The 18,331-nt window shown below is 37.7% G+C and overlaps 1 protein-coding gene across 1 annotated transcript in view; it reads left to right on the forward strand.

The window, feature by feature from the left end:
- The first annotated feature begins 370 nt into the window (after positions 1-370).
- The window catches only part of Catsperb (cation channel sperm associated auxiliary subunit beta), a 77,923-nt gene continuing 59,962 nt past the window's right edge, over positions 371-18,331 (forward strand). Inside the window, 5 exon segments of the mRNA XM_042692711.1 lie at positions 371-450; positions 3,532-3,610; positions 7,908-7,996; positions 9,299-9,439; positions 16,107-16,167. Coding sequence (XP_042548645.1) covers positions 421-450; positions 3,532-3,610; positions 7,908-7,996; positions 9,299-9,439; positions 16,107-16,167 — 400 coding nt within the window. The 5' untranslated portion in view covers positions 371-420.

Here is an 18,331-nt window from a genome sequence, read left to right on the forward strand (position 1 = left end):
TGTTACCACTGTTGATATCTGGTTATTGGCTTATGTGTAATTCCCGTCTGTATTGTTCCCAGCTGCTCAGTCACTCTCCTCTTCCCATCGACATCGGAAAAGGTGAGAGGAAGAATTTCTCACACAGGAGCTTCCAGGAACAGATTGAGACACCATTTGCTTTTCGTGACCTAAGCCTGAAGCAGGCTGTCTGTGGCCATCTGAAGGGACTTGTGAAGTATAAGACAAGCTTTATCATCATTATAGCAAGTCAGTTGTCAGCTTCTGTGGCCATCCGTAAACACTCATGTTACTGAAGGAGTCGGAGCAGTCCAGAGTTGGCACACTCCTACTCTGTTAAATCCAGCCGAAGCAGGTAATACAGCTCCCACATTGAGGACTCCCACACAGCATGAACAAGGACTGACTAAACGGCATGTCATGGGTCTTACTGCTCTCCACGCATGCACAGTATGTTCTGTCTTTGTGACTGTGTATTTACTTACCTATCAATAAGGTCATCTTTCTTTTTTTTTATTTGAGTCATATTCTTCCTTTAAGACTGTAATAAAGCTCTATCAGGTGCCTACTTGTCTCATATGTAGTTGGCATAACCTTTTGGGAATTATACTCACTCACCAGCTGATAACTAGAATATTTTGTAGATAATCCTGTGTAGCTTTCTGAACCTCTCTAGATATATATTATATTAAAAATGGTGGCTTGGAGAAACTCCACTTCTCATAGGTTTCATGACATCAGAGGTCCAGGGAAGGCAGTTAGTTGGGGATTCCAACTGCTGTCCTTTGGATTTTCTAAGCTGTTTCTGTACTAAGTAGCAGCTGATTGGCTGTTAGCAAAGTTATGTGGTCTGCTGCACCAGTCATCTGGGAAAACACAGCTCTTGGGGAGCTTCTTTCTCAGTCTATAAGGAAGTAAATGGGAGAAAAATATAGAAAGCAAACAGCAACCAGTTGGACACTCAATTAGAGGTAATTACAATAACATTAACAAAAAGGCCCTATTACAGTATGAATGTATAAAGTAACCACTATTCCTTGATAATGCAATAACTGTAAGTATATCACATAGGGGAGAAGAGAGGGTGCTCCTTTGGGGAAATGTCCGATTTCTATTTGGTACCAAAAAGAGAAAGTGCCCAAATATGTGGCATGTATCAATCATAGAAAACCCATGATACCTAAATGGGGAATGGTGACTACATTAATGTAACTGCTACCAGCTTAACTGACAAAGAAGTTGCTTCAGTGGATAAAGACATAGACCCAGAGGTAGTTCTATCAGATACTTAAACATAAACACAGTGTGTTTAATTCTCACACACTGTGTAGCAGTTGTGCCCATTTTTTCTGACTATAAAGAAGCAAGTTACTAAAGGTTAATCATGTCAGTTGACAGGGTTTATCTTACATCAAAGTCTGTGCTTTTTTGTAACCATGAGGTAACTGTTGAAAGTGCTACCAAATCAGAAAACGTTCTAATATTGAAACAAAAATGCGAAGAGTAAGACTAGTATATTATGAGCAGAATAATGATGGATAAATAAATCTATTAATTTTGGTGTTAGGTCAAATGTAATCATACACTTAATATATTTTAGTTTTTAATTTCCGTTAGTGGTCCAGGCTTTGAAATTATGCTGTCTTGCTCACAGCTGGTGCAGTCCTTGAGTCACAACCCCACCCTACCTTTTTGCTGGTTATTTTGGAGATGGATTCTAGTCTGCTCAGAGTAGACTCTAACCTAGATTTTTCAGACCTCAACCTCCTAAGTAGCTAGGAGGAGCCACTTGCACCTAGCTTAATTTTTCAACTTTTATTTGGTAGATCTGACTAGATCCATTGAGTCTGGAGACCTTGGTTCTAAGTTAATCTCTGACATTAAGTAGTAAGAACATTGAATATATTCAATTAATTACTCATGTATCAATTCTAAAGTGCATTCCAGGTTTTAATTAGAAGAATGAGTAGATAACTATAAGCTAAATCACTGGGATATGCAGCTAGTAGCAAAGTGATAGAGAGCCTGGAAATCACTTCTGCTCTCTCCCTTTGAACTTGCTCTCGTGGTTTTTCATCCCTTTGTGAAAGTTTAAAGGCAAAGTAAGTTTTAGTTCTATGGCCAAAACTAGATACATCCAAATGCAATAAATGGAATAAGTGATCTTACATTTATTTGAGCAAATAGAATTGGAGCAACTTAATATAAACCAGCCAAACTAGAGACCTGGAGTATAATTGCATCTCATTTAGAGGGATGAGGAAAACAGACAGTCTAATAATGATGTTATATCCTTTCATTTGAATGTTTAGGAAACTAATACAAGATGTTTCTGGTAAGAAATTCTGTGTTGCTGGACCCCAGAGGCTATCATCCTGGTTATACTAGACTTGTAGAACCGAGACAAAAGGACTCATTACTGACATATAAAACTATCCAGCACATGAATCTCATTTCAGTTCTTCCAGCTGTCAAGTCCCATAGAAGAAATCAACCATGGATGCTGAATTCAGTTGCTAGGCCTCCTATAGCCAAGTACAGTACCCAAAGTGGCCTCAACAACAGAAATGAATTTTTTACAGTTCTAGAGGCTAGAAGTGTTGGCAGATCAAGTGTTGGCAGAGTTGTTTTCTTCTAACAGCCTTGAAGGCAGGATAGATTCTATGTCTCCCTCCTTGGTTTGTAGATGGCCATCTTGTGTCTTCATCTTTCCTCTGTGTGAGTCTAGGTCCAAATGCCCTCTTCCTGTAAGTACACTAATCACTGGATGAGAACCAGTGACCTCATTTTTAACTTAACCACTTCTTTAAAGACCTTGTCTCCACGTATGATCATGTTGTGAGATTCTGGGGTCTAGGACTTTAACATATCAATTCCAGGTAAACAATTCAGCCCTCACTAGATAAATACATGTACATTTTATGAAGTGTATTCTAGGAGAGGAACACTGATACTAGGATATTCACCTTGGAAACTACACTGTTCTTACCTGGCAGGACCTTATCCCATCTCTCAAGCCTCTTGGTTGACAACATAACCCTGAGAAAGGCCTGGATCATGAAGGCAGGGCCTTACATTCCTAGTGCGCTTAGCAAGAATGTGCAAAAGTGCTCATGACTATGTGGTTTGTGTCTCCAAAAGCAACAGAGTCAGAATACTGGATGAACAGAGTACCTTCATCAATTCAGGTTCTGAATGACCTCTGCCACAATGATCTGCCATGTTAAGCCATTCCCATCTTCTGGTTTGCAATAATGATATTAATAAATGTTTTTTATGCCAGTTAGGGAATCCATTTTATTGTTTTATGTCTTCTTTTTCTCTTCTCATGCTGGGGATCTGACTAGGCCTTCTCACATTCTAGGCTTGTCACCAAACTATGTCTCCAGTCCTGCTTTTGTCATATAACAGGAAATACTTTTAGCTTGAAGAGATGATTTCTTTACTACATTATAGTTGATTCTATCAAAAATAACTCAAAAAGTATTTACAGAGTAATTGAATGAAAATAATTCTTATTTATTCCAACAGATGGACTCCCAATTTACATATGTCTTAATTTTGCTTTTGAATATGTTTGAATATTCATCAGGAATAATATATAATAAAGGTAAGACTATATGATTATCTCCTCAGGACTTCTCATACCTATCACTTTCTCAGTTATAGTTAAAAATGTTTTTTTTTAGTATTTCTTCTTTATTTTATTTTTTATTTTCTCCAAGGTATTACATCTTTTACTCTGCTATAGAGATTTCTGATGACATCACTGTGAACCATTCGCTATAATGTTTCATCAGTTACAAGTTGTGGACTATTTAATATTATAAAGGATTTATATTTGCCACATCTTAATTATTTGAAAAAACAATTTTAAATTTTTCTATGAGTGGTTGCACATAGTATGAATTAAAAACTGAGTTACCAGGCTAGTCAACTGAGGTTGAGGGAAATTTTCCGAAATTAATATACAGATTGCATTAGTCAATGGGACTTTCATGATGGAAAAACTTTTTAAGGAACAAGACAGAGGCATTCCCATCTGTGTATACTTTTTAGATTATGCAGCATCCTAGAACATCATATTGTTGACTGGACAGATGGATGGCTGGATGGTTGGAATCAGATCTTCTTCTAGTTAACTGGAGTTACATAAATGGATAAGTTCTGAGGTTATGCATGACAAATACATGATAATAATCCAAGATGGGAGAGGCACAGACAGACTGAAGAGATTTCAGAGAAGGGAGTGGTTAATTCCAACAGTAGAAAAGGGGCAACTCACTAGCAAAGGCTTCAAAGAGAACAATCCATCTAGGTCCCCATATGGGTAATATTTGCATGAAGAAATATTCTACAAAGACTACATCAATACACAGGATGAACAATGGTATGGAGATAGTACATCATACAATTTGTGAAGCAAGAAGGAAAGAGTCACTTAATTTGAAGGAAGGAATAGATGTAAAATATCATGAAGGCAATGCTATCATAGAGGAACTTGAGTGTCAGGCTAAGGAATCTGGGCTTTATAATCATTGGAAGCCATTTAAGATTACTAGTAAGAAGAGTGATATGGCTACAGCTAAAATGACTACAGAAGCATAAAGGAGGAAAACCTTTTCTTTTTTTCTGTAAGAGTCTGTGGCTGGGGTCTATGAACTGAACTGACAAAAGACATATTGACAGGGTAAAAGTATTCACATTTTATTTGCTGTTAATACTTTCACATGGCCAAATGTGAAAGTTAAAGAAAGAGTAAAAATTCCAAACAAGTGGTAAGACACCATTTCAACAAAGCAGTAACTTATGGAGCTGGGAAAAAGGAAAAGGTGTTTTGGTCTATAGTTGTAAGAGCAGGAAAGTTATTTGCAAATATATAAGAAAAAACAATAAAGAATATTATTTTAATAAGTCCTGGTGTACAGACCCATCTGTGTCAACTCTTCATCTCTAGAGAAAGGAAAGGTACAGACAGTACATTTCTCATAGGAAATTTAGACTTTGCTTTTAGGTAGAAAGTGAGATCTGCCCTTCCTGTACCTGCCATTTCTCAACTGCCTTCAGCTTGAAATGATCACTATGACCATGTGGCTTTCTGTGGAGGAGGGGAAGCGGGGAGACTCTGGTTTCCCACAACAGCATTATGTCAAACAGATTGGTGGAAAAAAAGATGGGAGGTATTTTGCTGCATCTTGCTTCAACTTCATTGTTCTAATTGTGTAACTGTAAACAGGGCGATGAATTTCATAAGTAGTATGGTTTCCAAAAATATGACCCAGAGTGGTTTTCTTATTTTATTCAATGTAGACAATCCCTCAGGGAAGGCACTTTATTTCACCACTCATGTTAAAGAGCTCACATCTGTTGAAGAAATAACTTCTCTGATACATCTTTCATTTAGAGGTTATTGAAAATTTGTTAGTTTTTCATTCATTATTATGACAGAAATTTCCATAATCTGAGACTTTCTAGGCAAGGGGATGATCCACGCAGGTATGGGCACAAAAGCTTGGAATTGCTTCTGTCTCTCACCACAGTGTGTTATAGTTTTCCCTGTCTCATCATTAATATCCAAGCTTAAGAGTCTGTTGATGTGATCATATAATTCACAGAATTATACCAAAGTGTGGAGGACCAGTCAACTTATTTCACTGAGATAAATCTAAGAAAAGGCTTCTATTTCAAGCAGATATGCATGCATGTATTTGCTATTGAGTACTGAGGGGCTTAAATTCAGAGCCTCACACTCTTGTGCTCAAGGCTCCAGCTCTACCAGTTGAGCCATACCTTCAATTCTCACTTTTTGTTGGTTAATTAGAGATAAGAGTGTCTAGGATTTGTCTGCCTGGGCCGGCTTCAAATCACAATCCTGAGATTGCAGTTTCCTAAGTAGCTAGAATTACAGACATGAGCCAGCGGCATCCAGCTCAAGCAAATCTTTAAATGAATTTAAATGCGAGAAGAAGAGAAGTAGAGAGAACCCCATAAGCATTTTTAATGGCCTGGAGTATAGGTTTTCCACGGGAGAGTCGAAAGATTGTCCAGCAGATTAAAAGAGTGGTTCATGCATACAGAAATATGACTTGCTGTTGAGCTTACTGAGCTCCATCTTCCTGAGTCTCAGCTTCCTTTTCTTTAAGAATAGGCAGCAGTACAAAGGGCACAAAGCATTGTGGGAATGTCCTAACACAACATGTAAGCCCAGCAGCTGGCTCAAAGTATGTTATTCAAAGAAATTAGTTTCCTTTTTCTTACCTTCTTTCCATACAAGAAATGTTTTTTATTAGGTAATATAGGGTAGCAGGGAAGATTTTTAAGTAGGAGAGTAATTTTTACTTTAGAGTCAAATTAAACCTTAAAATATGGCTGGTAGGCCTGACAAGGATGGATACAATGAGTGAATGAGTGTATGAGATGGAAGTGATTTGAAAACTATTTAATGCTGTACTTCCCAGATACATTCTAAGCTATACTTACAATGCTTACACCGATATAGTTACAAATACAATTTTGAGAACAACATTGAAACTATTCAGTTGGACCAATAAGATAGATGAACAGTATACAATTATAAAATAAATTTATTTTTTATCTTAGTTTATATTTAATTTTTTACCTACTTCTTCCTCTGTCCCTGGTTGAATATTTGGACTTGCCTTAGGACTTTGTTGATGATGATGTTGTTATTATTATAACTCAAACTATACCGCAAGCATTTATAATTTATAATTTCAAAGCACAGCTTTGCATTGAAATCATTGTCATTGAAATAGTTGAACCCACAACATCTAAACCCAATTCTTGCTTATTTTCTTCTTCCTCTTTGGCTCTGTCCTGGTGGGAAGCCAATCAGCTTTTCCTTTCTTCCATTTGGAGTTTTCCTTGCCTTTTTACTACCTTGCTAATTCCACTTTGACCCTGTCTACTGTAGGGTTGGGCAGGGAAGGAAAGTTAAGCCTGAAGTGCTGTGTTCTGATTTTCATTTCCTACCTGACAAGCTGCACTTTGTAAACCTAGGGGATATATGAAGCCTACTCTCCATCTCTGTGCACTCAAATGTGTCTTTCATAGCTGCCTCCCCTTCTTTATATTAAGAATGCATTAACTACACATTTAACAAAGGCAAAGCTTCTCTGTTCCTATTGGTCACTTATTCTTTTGTCAGTTCCATTTTAAAAAATGTGTTTCTGCTTTGAAATTCTTCTGAGATCCAGTTGCCATTCAGAGAGACCTTTGAGAACAGGGCCTTAGGTGACCTTATATTAATTCTTTCTTCCTAGTGGCCTGTAGGACACATTCTGCATCTTAGCCTTCACTAAGTGACCATCTCATCAGCTATCTCCTGTCCTCTCAGCCAAATCATCTCTGCTCCTGTTTCTAGACAGGAATCTGAATTTGTGTTCCAAATTGCAGGGATTTGTGTTATAGTTCATTAAAGCCTCTTTCCTCGTTCTCAACACAAGGAGAAGGAACTCTTTCCAATATCTTCATCAGTAGCTCTCTGTTAGAACACAAAATTCTCTCTCTAACCCCTTCCCCCCTTTACGTTGCATATATCCAACACTTCCTTTTTAGCATACTTTCAAGAATAGATTTGTTATTTTTTTCTAGACTAAAATATATTTATATTTTACAGTTATGATTTTTGTTCTGTAAAAAATATTTTCTCAGGGGCTGGGAAGATGGCTCAGTGGTAGAGCGCTTGCCTTGCATGCCTGAGGCCCTGGGTTTGATTCCTCAGCACCACATAAGCAAAAAGAAAAAAGCTGGAAGTGGCGCTGTGGCTCAAGTGGTAGAGCGCTACCCTTGAGCTGAAGAGCTGAGGGACAGCGCCCAGGCCCAGAGTTCAGGCCCCACGACCAGACCCAAAAAAAAAAAACCAATTTTTTGTTGTTGTTGCTTAGGTGATATGAAGAGAAGCTTTGCTTGTTCCAGTGAAGGCTTCCCCAAAGACAATGAAATAATCAAGTTGTTTCTTTCCTTGAATAACTTGGTAAGTCCCCCTCACAGCCATGTCCCTTTGCATTCCCTTTAAATCCACATGTACACCCAATGGTACTGTACTCACTTGCTTTCAGACTTGGAAAGGTGGAAATCTATGCAGTTGTTTCTATTTTTGTCCACATGAATCAGCCCAGTCATTCATTTAGCTATTGAATACCCTGGGTGGGTTTTCTTTGTTGTTGTTTTTAAATGATACCTCCTTGGTAGCTATAGCATCTTGGGTTTATTTTTTCCATAGTGCTAATTGGACCTTTTGAAGCTTGACAGATGTAGCCTGTTAGAGGAAAAAAAATAGATTACCTCACATGACTGACCTTGAAAAATAATCTCTTCTTTCTATAACAAGTACCATGTTGTAGTTGTCATTTTGATTAAGGGATCACATGATCTTTTGATTCAAATAATAGGAAACAATAACAACAACAAAAAAGCATAGTATTAAAATTCCCACAAAGAGCCGGGCGCTGGTGGCTCACGCTTGTAATCCTAGCTACTCAGAAGGCTGTGATCTGAGGATCCAGGTTCAAAGCCAGCTGGGGCAGGAAAGTCCTTGAGACTCTTATCTCCAATAAACTGGAAGTGGAGCAGTGGCTCAAGTGGTAAAGTGCTAGCTTTGAGCTGAAGAGCTGAGGGACAGTGTTTAGGCCCAGAGTTCAAGCCCCATGACCACCAAATTAAAAAAAAAAAAAAATCCCACAGTATTAGTGATACAACTAAGTAGCAAAAGTAGCATGTACCAGATCCTGGCTTCAATTTATAGCAACACTCCCCACCCCCCAAAAAAATTATAATTTGAGCATGTGAGCATGTGGTTTAGGTTTTGTGCTTATTAAACACACAAACTTTCCAACTAGGTACTGGTAGCTCATATCCATAAGACTAGCTATTCAGGAGACTGAAATATGAAGGTTGTAGATCAAAGCCAGCCAGAGCAGGAAAGCCTATGAGACTCCGATCTCCAATTAGCCACCAAAAAGATGGAAGTGCAGCTGTGACTCAAGTGGTAGAGCACCAGCCTTGAACAAAAAAGCTAAAAGTTAGCTCCCAGACACTGGAAACAGCACCCAAAAAAAAGTAAAAAGTAAAAAATAAATATATAAACTTTCTAAGGATTCTAAGGATGAATGGAAGTCTTGACAGTTAGATGGCAGGTCACTAAATTCTTTCTCAAATAAATGTTTATTCCCAAGCTAGCAATGGAAAGAAAATGGTCTTTAACAGCATTTCCTCTTCACAGATTTCTCCCTCAAATTGCTATTACTTCTTTGTTTTATTTCTCTCTTTCTCAAAGGAAATCCACTGTTTTTTCCAAACTGAAGATGAACTCACTTCAAAGGGATTGCTGAGTGTGTTCACATCTGGAGGTCTCGCTCCCAGCCTGGAAATCCTAAATAGTACTTACCATGGCATCTTCCACTTCAATTTAACTTTGGTAATTATGCTTTATTTTATTCTGTGATATGTTACTAATAAGAAGCATACACTCTTTCTTATAGGATGTAGGGTGTTTTGGTTTGTTCATTTGTTTGTGTTTCTTTTGCCAGTCCTGAGGCTTGGACTTTGGACCTAGATGCTGACCTGCAGCTCCTTTCACTCAAGGCTAACACTCTACCACTTTGAGCCACAGCACCACTTCTAGCCTTTTGTGTGGTTTAATTGGAGACTTTCCTACCTGAGATCATCAGTTTTTAGCCTCCTGAGTCACTAGGATTACAAGTGTGACCTACCTGCACCTGGCAGGATGTGTTTCTAAAAGATTGTTTGGTAATTTTACACCAGTAGCATGCTTTAAATCTAATAATATAGTATGATTATTTCAAAGAAGTTTAAAAATGAATTTTAAACTATTTCCCTGCATATTTACTATTTCTAGTACTCCTCAGCCTTTTCTGTAGATATGTTGTCATCCAGTATCATTTTCTTTCAGTTCGAGGAAACTTTAGTATTTTCTTTCTTCCTACTCTTCCTCCTCCTCTTCTTTTCTTAAAATGTAATTTTAAAAGGGTGAAAAGTACAACAGTGGAGCACATTCACTGCACTGGACATTGATGAAAGTAAACTGTGTAACTCATGTGTGGAGATGGGAGGGAGGGAAGGGAAAGAATGAGGGAACAGATGATACTATGTGAAAGGAGATGTACCTATAGCCTGACATGTGTAACCCTGCTGTATATAATCTCTAAAGCAACAGTAAAGTAAATTAGAAATATGTAATTTTATTATCATTAAGGTGTTGCACAGAGGGGTTATCATTTCACAATTTGGATAATGAGTACATTTCTTTTTGGACAATATCACCCCTTGGTTTGCTTTCCCCCAGCTTCCTCCTTCCGTTCCTGACCACAAGTTCATTTCCACAGTGTATTCTTAATACCATGACTGCATTTGTTCACTCTTCCTCCCTCCATTTCCTCATTCCCCTTTACCCTCTTTTTCCTCCTCTTCCTTCTCTCCCTCCTCTTCCTCCCTCTTCTTCTCTTCCTCTCTTTATCCCTCCCTTCTCTTCTTCCTCCTCCTCCTCTCCTTTCCTCTTCTCTCTGACAGTACTAAAGTTTGAACCAAAAGCCTCACCCTTTCTAGGCAGGTGTTCTACCACCTGAACTGCACATCCCAACCCATTTTTGCTTTCATTGTTTTTAGGATATGATCTCTCACTTTTGTCCAGAGCTAGCTTCAGACTACAGTCCTCTTACCTATGCCTCAAGTGGAGCTGGAGTTACAGGTACTTGCCTGTAACTTGAGATAAGGTCTTGCTAACCTTTACTTAGACTGGCCTTGAACCACAATCCTTCCAATCTCTACCTCCCAAGTTGCTGGAATTACAGTCATGAGCTTCCACACTCAGCCCTTTTGTTAGCATTTTTACAGTGCAGATCTGCTGACAATGTATTCTCTGAGAGCCCCCCTCCCAATATAATCCTTATTTCACTTTCAGTTTTTAAACTTTATATCTTAATAAAGATATAATTCATATACCATTCAACTTACCTATTTAAAATACACAATTCACTGATTTTAATTATTCATAGAATTGTGCAATCATTGCACAAATATTTCTGAAACATTTTCCATCACCCCAAAAAGAAAACCCAAAGTCATAAACCCTCACCCTAGTTTTTTGTCTCTATATATTTACTTATTGTGAAAATTTTATGTAACTATAACATAGCGTGTAGTGGTCATCACTCCCTCTTTCTTTTTTGTATTGTAAAAATACTGTACAGAGGGGTTACAATTACATGGGCAAGATAATGAGTACATTTCTTATCAAGCATTGTAGCCTCCTCCTTTGTTTCCCCTTCCCATCCCTTCCCATCCTCCCTCCCCGCCCCCCCAATCCTCCCTGCCCCCTCTCCCTCCCCCCCCCACCTCCCCACCCCCCACCCCCCCCACACCAAAGTTGTAAAGTTTGTTTTCCACTCCCTCTTTCTTTGTTCAAGATCTATCCATGTTGTGGCAAATATCAATAGTTCATTCTTTTTTACAGTTGAATAATATCCCATTTTATAGATATCACAATATCAGCTAATACGTATCTGTTGTTATATCTAAGGCTGCAATAAATATTTTTGAAAAAGTTCATATTTAGGAATGTTTTCATCTCTCTTGAATACACAGCCAAGAATGAAATCTGGAATGTCTTTTTGAAGAACTCCCTGAGTATTTGTCATTTTATATTTCTGCCTCTGCTTCATAGAGTCCCAGTTTCTTTACATCCTCATCCAAACATTTGTTATGATTTGTCTTTTTATTATATCCATCCCAGTAGGTTTGAAGTGCTGTATCAGTATGGTTTTGATTTTCATTTCCCTAATAATTAATGAGGTTGAGTATTATTTGATGTGTTTTTGGACACTTAAATATCTTCTTTGGGGAAATAACTATTCCTTACCCACACTTACTTTGTTTCTTCTTATCCTTGAGTCATAAGTGTTATAAAAATATGTTTTGCAAGTATTTTCTTTCATTCTGTAGATAATTTTTATACTTTCTCAGTAGTGTTCTCTGAGACCATGACCGCTTGGGATTTTTCCATTTTGTTTTGTTTTGCTTTGCTTTGCTTTAGGAAGTCTACTGGTCTTTTTCTTTTTAAAATTTTTGTCCTATTTTTTTTTAGTTGGTTGTAGGAATTGAACTCAGGGCCCGGGCACTGCCCCTGAGCTTTTCTGCTCAAGGTTAGCACTCAACCACTTTGAGCTACAGCTCCATTTTCAGTTTTCTGGTGGTTAATTAGAGATAAGAAATTCATGGCCCAGGGCTGGGATGTAGCTCAGTGGCAAAGCGCTTGCCTAGCAAGTGCAACGTCCTGGGTTCGATCCCCAGTACCAAAAAAGAAAAGACAAAAAAAAAATACAGTTAAAAAAAAAAAAAAAAGAGGGGCTGGGAAGGTGGCTCAGTGGTAGAGTGCTTGCCTTGCATGCTCAAGGCCCTGGGTTCGATTCCTCAGCACCACATAAGAAAAAAGCCGGAAGTGGTGCTGTGGCTCAAGTGGTAGAGCACTAGCCTTGAGCTGAAGAGCTGAGGGACAGTGCCCAGGCCCAGAGTTCAGGCCCCACGACCGGACCCAAAAAAAAAAAAAAAAAAAAAGAAATTCATGGCCCAGGACCAGTGACTCATACCTATAATCCTATTCCAGAGGCTGAGATCTGAGGGTTGTGGTACAAAGCCAGCCTAGGCAGGAAAGTCAGTGAGACTCTTATCTCCAATTAACCACCAGAAAACTGGGAGTAGAGCTGTGGCTTAAGAGTGTTAACCTTAGGTGAAACAAAGGAGGAGGCTACAATGCTTGATAAGAAATGTACTCACTATCTTGCCCATGTAATTGTAACCCCTCTGTACAAATAAAAAAAAAAAATATATATATATATCTTAAAAAAAAAGAGTGCTAACCTTGAGCAAATGGCTCAGAGACAGTGCCCAGGCCCAGAATTCAAGCCCCATGATAAAAAAAAATGAGTCTCATGGATTTTCCTGCCCCATGATAAAAGAAAAAAAAATGAGTCTCATGGATTTTCCTGCCCAGGCTGCCTTTGAATCACAATCCTCAGATCTCAGGTTCATGAGTAGCTAGGATTGCAGGTATAAACCACCAGTGCCCACTTTGTTTTTATTTCTATTTCTGTACCTTTGATTCAAATGTAGAAAAGCATAACCTGATCCAAAGTTATAAAAATGTATCCTTATGTTTTCTTCTAGGAGTTCTATAGTTTCAGCTTTTATCTTGGATCTTTAGACCTTTTTTTGGTTGTGGGGCTTGAACTCTGGCCTGGGCACTATCCCTCAGCTCTAAAAAGCTCTACCACTTGAGCCACAGCACCACTTCTGGTTTTCTGGTGGTTTATTGGATATAAGTCTCACAGACTTTCCTGACCGGGCTGGCTTTGAACCATGATCCTCAGATCTCAGCCTCCTGAGTAGCTAGGATTACAGGCGTGAGCCACTCGGGCCAGCGTCTTCAGACTATTTTGAGTTCACATTTGTGTGCAATGTATGGTACGAATCTTTCTTTATTCTTTTGCATTTAGATACCCAGCTTTCTTTATACCATTTGTTGAAAACCTGTTATTCTTTCCCTATCAACTTATTTGTGACATCTTTGTTGAACACCATTTGACCATGAACATGGAGACTTATTTCTGGATTCTCCATTGTATTGCACTGATGTCCATGTACATCCTTATGTCTGCATAGCATTTCTTGATACTGTTGCTTTGCATTAAAATTTGAAGTCAGAACACATGAGTTCTCTAACATTGTCCTTATTTGGGGGTTGGAGATGGGAGTTGAGTCAGGATCTTGCTACTAGCCTAGAGCCAAGGCTTGCCTCAAAACTGACTTTGTTCTTCTTTTCAAGACTGTTATGGCTAATCTGAGTCCCTTAAATTTTGCTATGAATTTTAGGATAAGCTTGCCAATTTCTACAAATAACCTTCTGGGATTCTGATATTGTGTTCCATCTGTAGATAAAATGACATAATATCATTAAAATGATATAAAGTCTTCATTTTTGTGAACATGGGATATCTTTCCATTTACTTCGATACTATTTAGCTTCATTCAACAATGTTTTGTAGTTTTCAGGAAACAAATTTTTTCCTGTTAAATTTATTCTCAACCTTTTGTTCCTTTTGTATATTGGCCTTGTATATCAACCTTTGCTGAACTCAATTTTGAGTTCTAATGACTTTTTAGGGGCTACCTGAACTTTTGAAGTTTAGCTGTGTTCAACCTGCAATTTTTTGTTGCCTTCTTTTCTTTCAGCATCTTGAATGTGTCATTTACAGCTCACTTGACAATATTGTTTCTGAGTGAGAAATTAGCTATTTATCATTCTATATCTCTGGACACATTTAAGATTTTTGTCATTGCATTTACCCACTCGACATTCACTGAGATTCTGAGCTATTTGAATTTATAAATTTACCAAATTTTGAAAGCAAGCCTGTAGTCAAAATGTTTTCTGCCTAGTTTTCTGTCTCTTTTCTTGCTAGAACCCCAGTTATTCATTTTTGGAATACATATATGATATTAGCCTACAAATCTCTACACTGTCCATTTTTCTTCTATCATTTCCCTTTAAATTTTTGAATGGATACTTAACATGTTTAAAATTTGTATAGTAATGGAAGTATTCTAGGATGCTTTGATACATGTATACCTTGTGTAGTATATAAATCAAAGCAAACATTCTATCTTATCATACTCATTATTTCTTTACTGTGAAAACATTTAAAGCACTTTTCTGAAGGACATAGAAGGTAGTGGCACCCACAGTGCTTATTATGACTCTGTTTCTTAGCATTGAGTGCTTTCAATTGTTTTTTTCTATCACGTTTGCTATTGAACTTATTTTGCAGATACCTACCTTCAGTTATACTTTTCAGCTTTATTGTGTCCATTTGGGTTTTTTTCTGTGTTTTTCATTTCTATGTTGGGATCCACTCTCTCATTAATATAATATTTTCCTAAATCTGTGCACATACTTGAAGTAAGTTTATTAAATTTATTGCCTGCTGTGTGAACTTATTTTGGGATAGTTTATTGTCTATATTTTTTCCTGAATATCAGTAAACACTTTCCTATTTCTATTCATATTTTGTCTTTTTCAGTTGAAAACTGGACATTGAATATAATAATATTGTAGCCACTCTAAAATCTGTTTTGCTCCTGAGAAATTACTGTTTTTATCCTTCTAAGAGGCAAGTTACCTTCACACAACTACAAATGATTTTAGCTACAGTTTCAGTGGCACATATCTCTGCCAGTTATTTTAATGATCTCTGCATCCTGTAGCACAAAGATCTGGGCACCATTTATATTTGATTCTTAGAATTCATCATACTTGTGGTTTTGTTTTGTTTTGTTTCTGTTGGTTCTGAGGCTTCAACTCTGGACTTGGGTGCTGTCCCTGAATTTCTTTTGCTTAAGAGGTGCGCTCTACTACTTGAACCACAGCTCTACTTCCAGCTTTTTGAGAAGTTTCTTGGAGATAAGAGTCTCACAAAGTTTCCTGCCCAGGCTGGATCCTCAGATCTCAGCCTTCTAAGTAGCTAGGATTATAGGTGTGAGACACTGGCACTCAGCTCTTTTGAACGTGGGATTTTCCTATTAAAATTTCAAATACTCTGCCAACCTTACATTCTTTCTCTTAGTCGTCAAGCCAGAAATGCTTCAGCTTTGTGCTGCTTCCTAAGTGTGACAATATAATATTCTATTAGATGTTGTATTATTATGTGTAACTAATTAACGTTTTCATCATTTCCAATCTTATGTTATTATAATGATGCAAAAATAGTGGCGCTGTAGCTCAAGTGGTAGAGTACTCGCTTTGAGCTGAAGAGCTGAGGGACAGAGCCCAGGCCCAGAGTTCAAGCCCCACGACTGACAAAAACAAAAACAAACAAACAAACAAAAAACTATAATGATGCAAAAATGTCTTTGAATACATGTTATTTCACTTGTCTATGAGTATAAGGTAAGGAAAGTTTCTAATAGGAAAACTGCAAATAAGAAGTATATGTATTTGTATGCCTTTAACTTTATTTCATGTTAAAATTAACATTGTAAAATATTGTTTTCTGATATCCTCTTTATTCAAGTTCAGTGATCGGGTTTTCTGGTTAATTGATATTCCTAGAGAAAACATCACAAGAAACACAGGTAAGAGTGTTCTGAATTAATTCTTTTTATTAAATTTAGCAAAACATTTATTATACTTAAAATTATTCATTATCCCATGTAAATGTCCCATGTAGTTTATAGGAGATAAGAAAAGTGATTTTTGGTCTAATTGAAATTCAAGTGTTATTGGCTTCCTGCATTTTGTCAAGTAATTTTACTATGGATTGATTGTTCTCAGATAATATATTATTCTTTAATCTCATTTTCAATAAATTGGAAACTGCATCAAGAAATTTGCAAGATGAGCCGGGCACCAGTGGCCCAAGCCTATAATCCTAGCTACTCAGGAGGCTGAGATCTGAGGATTGCGGTTCAAAGCCAGCCTGGGCATGAAAGTCCGTGAGACTCTTATCTCCAAAAACCCACTAGAAAACCGGAAGTGGCGCTGTGGCTCAAGCAGTAGAGCATTCGCCTTGAGCTGAAGAGCTGAGGGACAGTGCCCAAGCCCAGAGTTCAAGCCCCACAACCGACAAAAAAAAAACAAAAAACAAAATTTGCAAGATGTATTATTCTTCATATGACTTAATTGCATTAAGAAATATGGCACTAACATTTTTACTGAAATTGAGTTAATCTTTAATTTTTGCATGCTGTAATACATATTGTATTATTATGGGCTCTTACTATGAAGTATTATGTGGTAGTGTTACATTATATGCTATTGTAAAGACCTAGAAGAAAAAAGGAGAAACTCCAATTATAGTAGTTATAGTAATTATGAGTTTTAAACTAGTAGACCAAGTTATTAATGGTAGGCATGAAATATATTTCATAAGTGAAGAATGATGGAAGGAATGCACCAGTGGCTTAGGCTTATAATCCTAGCTCTTCAAGAGGATGAGATCTGTGGATCACAGTTTGAAACCACCTCTGGTGGAAAAGTCTAGAAGACTCTTATCTCCAGTTAACCACCAAAATGTGGGAAGTGGAGATGTGGCTCAAGTGGTGGAGAAATGGCCTTGAGCGAAAAAGCTAAGCAAGAGCCTGAGCCCCTGAGTTCCAGCTCCATTACTACTAAAATACATTTATCTTAATTGGGGAAGGAGAAGGGAAGAACAGAAGGTAAGATAAAGGACAAGGGGGGAACCCAAGCAACAGCAATACTCACAAGACAAAATGCTGGAAATGACCTGTCCAACTTCAGGAGGGGGATGGAATTGGGGGAGAGAGGGAAAGTAGGAGAAAAATGAGGGAGGGGGTAGCAAGTTCAACAATAAATGTACTTATTACCTTACTTATATAACTGTAACACCTCTGCACATCACCTAGACAATTTTAAAAAAGGAGAATTTTTGTTGCTTTAGTAGGGTATAGACAAGAAACAAACAAAATACCTTCAGTAGCCGGGTGCTGGTGGCTCACGCCTGTAATCCTAGCTACTCAGGAGGCTGAGATCTGAGGATCGTGGTTCAAAGCCAGCCCGGGCAGGAGAGACCGTGAGACTCCTATCTCCAATAAACCACCAGAAAACTGGAAGTGGCGCTGTAGCTCAAGTGGTAGAGCGCTCGCCTTGAGCTGAAGAGCTGAGGGACAGCACCCAGGCCCAGAGTTCAAGCCCCATGACCAACAAAAAGAGAGGAGGGGGGAGAAAGAAAGAGAGAAAGAAAGACAGAGAGAGAGAGAGAAAGAAAGAAGAAATAGAAAGCTATCAAGAACCCAAAGTGTAACTTTCTCCCTGACTCTTTTATCTATATGTTCTTTTTTGTTAAATTTTTATTGTTATGATAAAGGTGATATACAGAGGGGTTATAGTTTTATCTGTATTTTCTATAAATCAGTATTTATCTTTTATGCAGACTGGCAAACCTTTGCATTATTTCATATTTTTCCTAGTGGTCAGTCCAATTCCAAATTCCTAGAACACCTCTTCACCTAATGAGTACATTTCTTTTTGGAGCACCTCTTCCCTTGCTGTTGCCCAGTTACAAACTTTAATTTAAAATTTTTATTTTCATATACCCATTGACAGTAAAAAAAAGAAAAAGTAGCCTCTCCTTGATTTATAGGGTATAATTTTATTTTTTTCTTTTTGAAAATAAGGCATAATTTATGCTTATTAAAATATATCCTACAGTAGTGTCCAGTTCTGAGGTCTCAGAAGTAAATATAATTGTGGAGTCACTACAGTCATACTTGCAGTGTT

Source organism: Dipodomys spectabilis, unplaced genomic scaffold, assembly GCF_019054845.1.
Source record: "Dipodomys spectabilis isolate Male_0828 unplaced genomic scaffold, ASM1905484v1 ptg000157l, whole genome shotgun sequence".
Lineage (NCBI taxonomy): Eukaryota > Metazoa > Chordata > Mammalia > Rodentia > Heteromyidae > Dipodomys > Dipodomys spectabilis.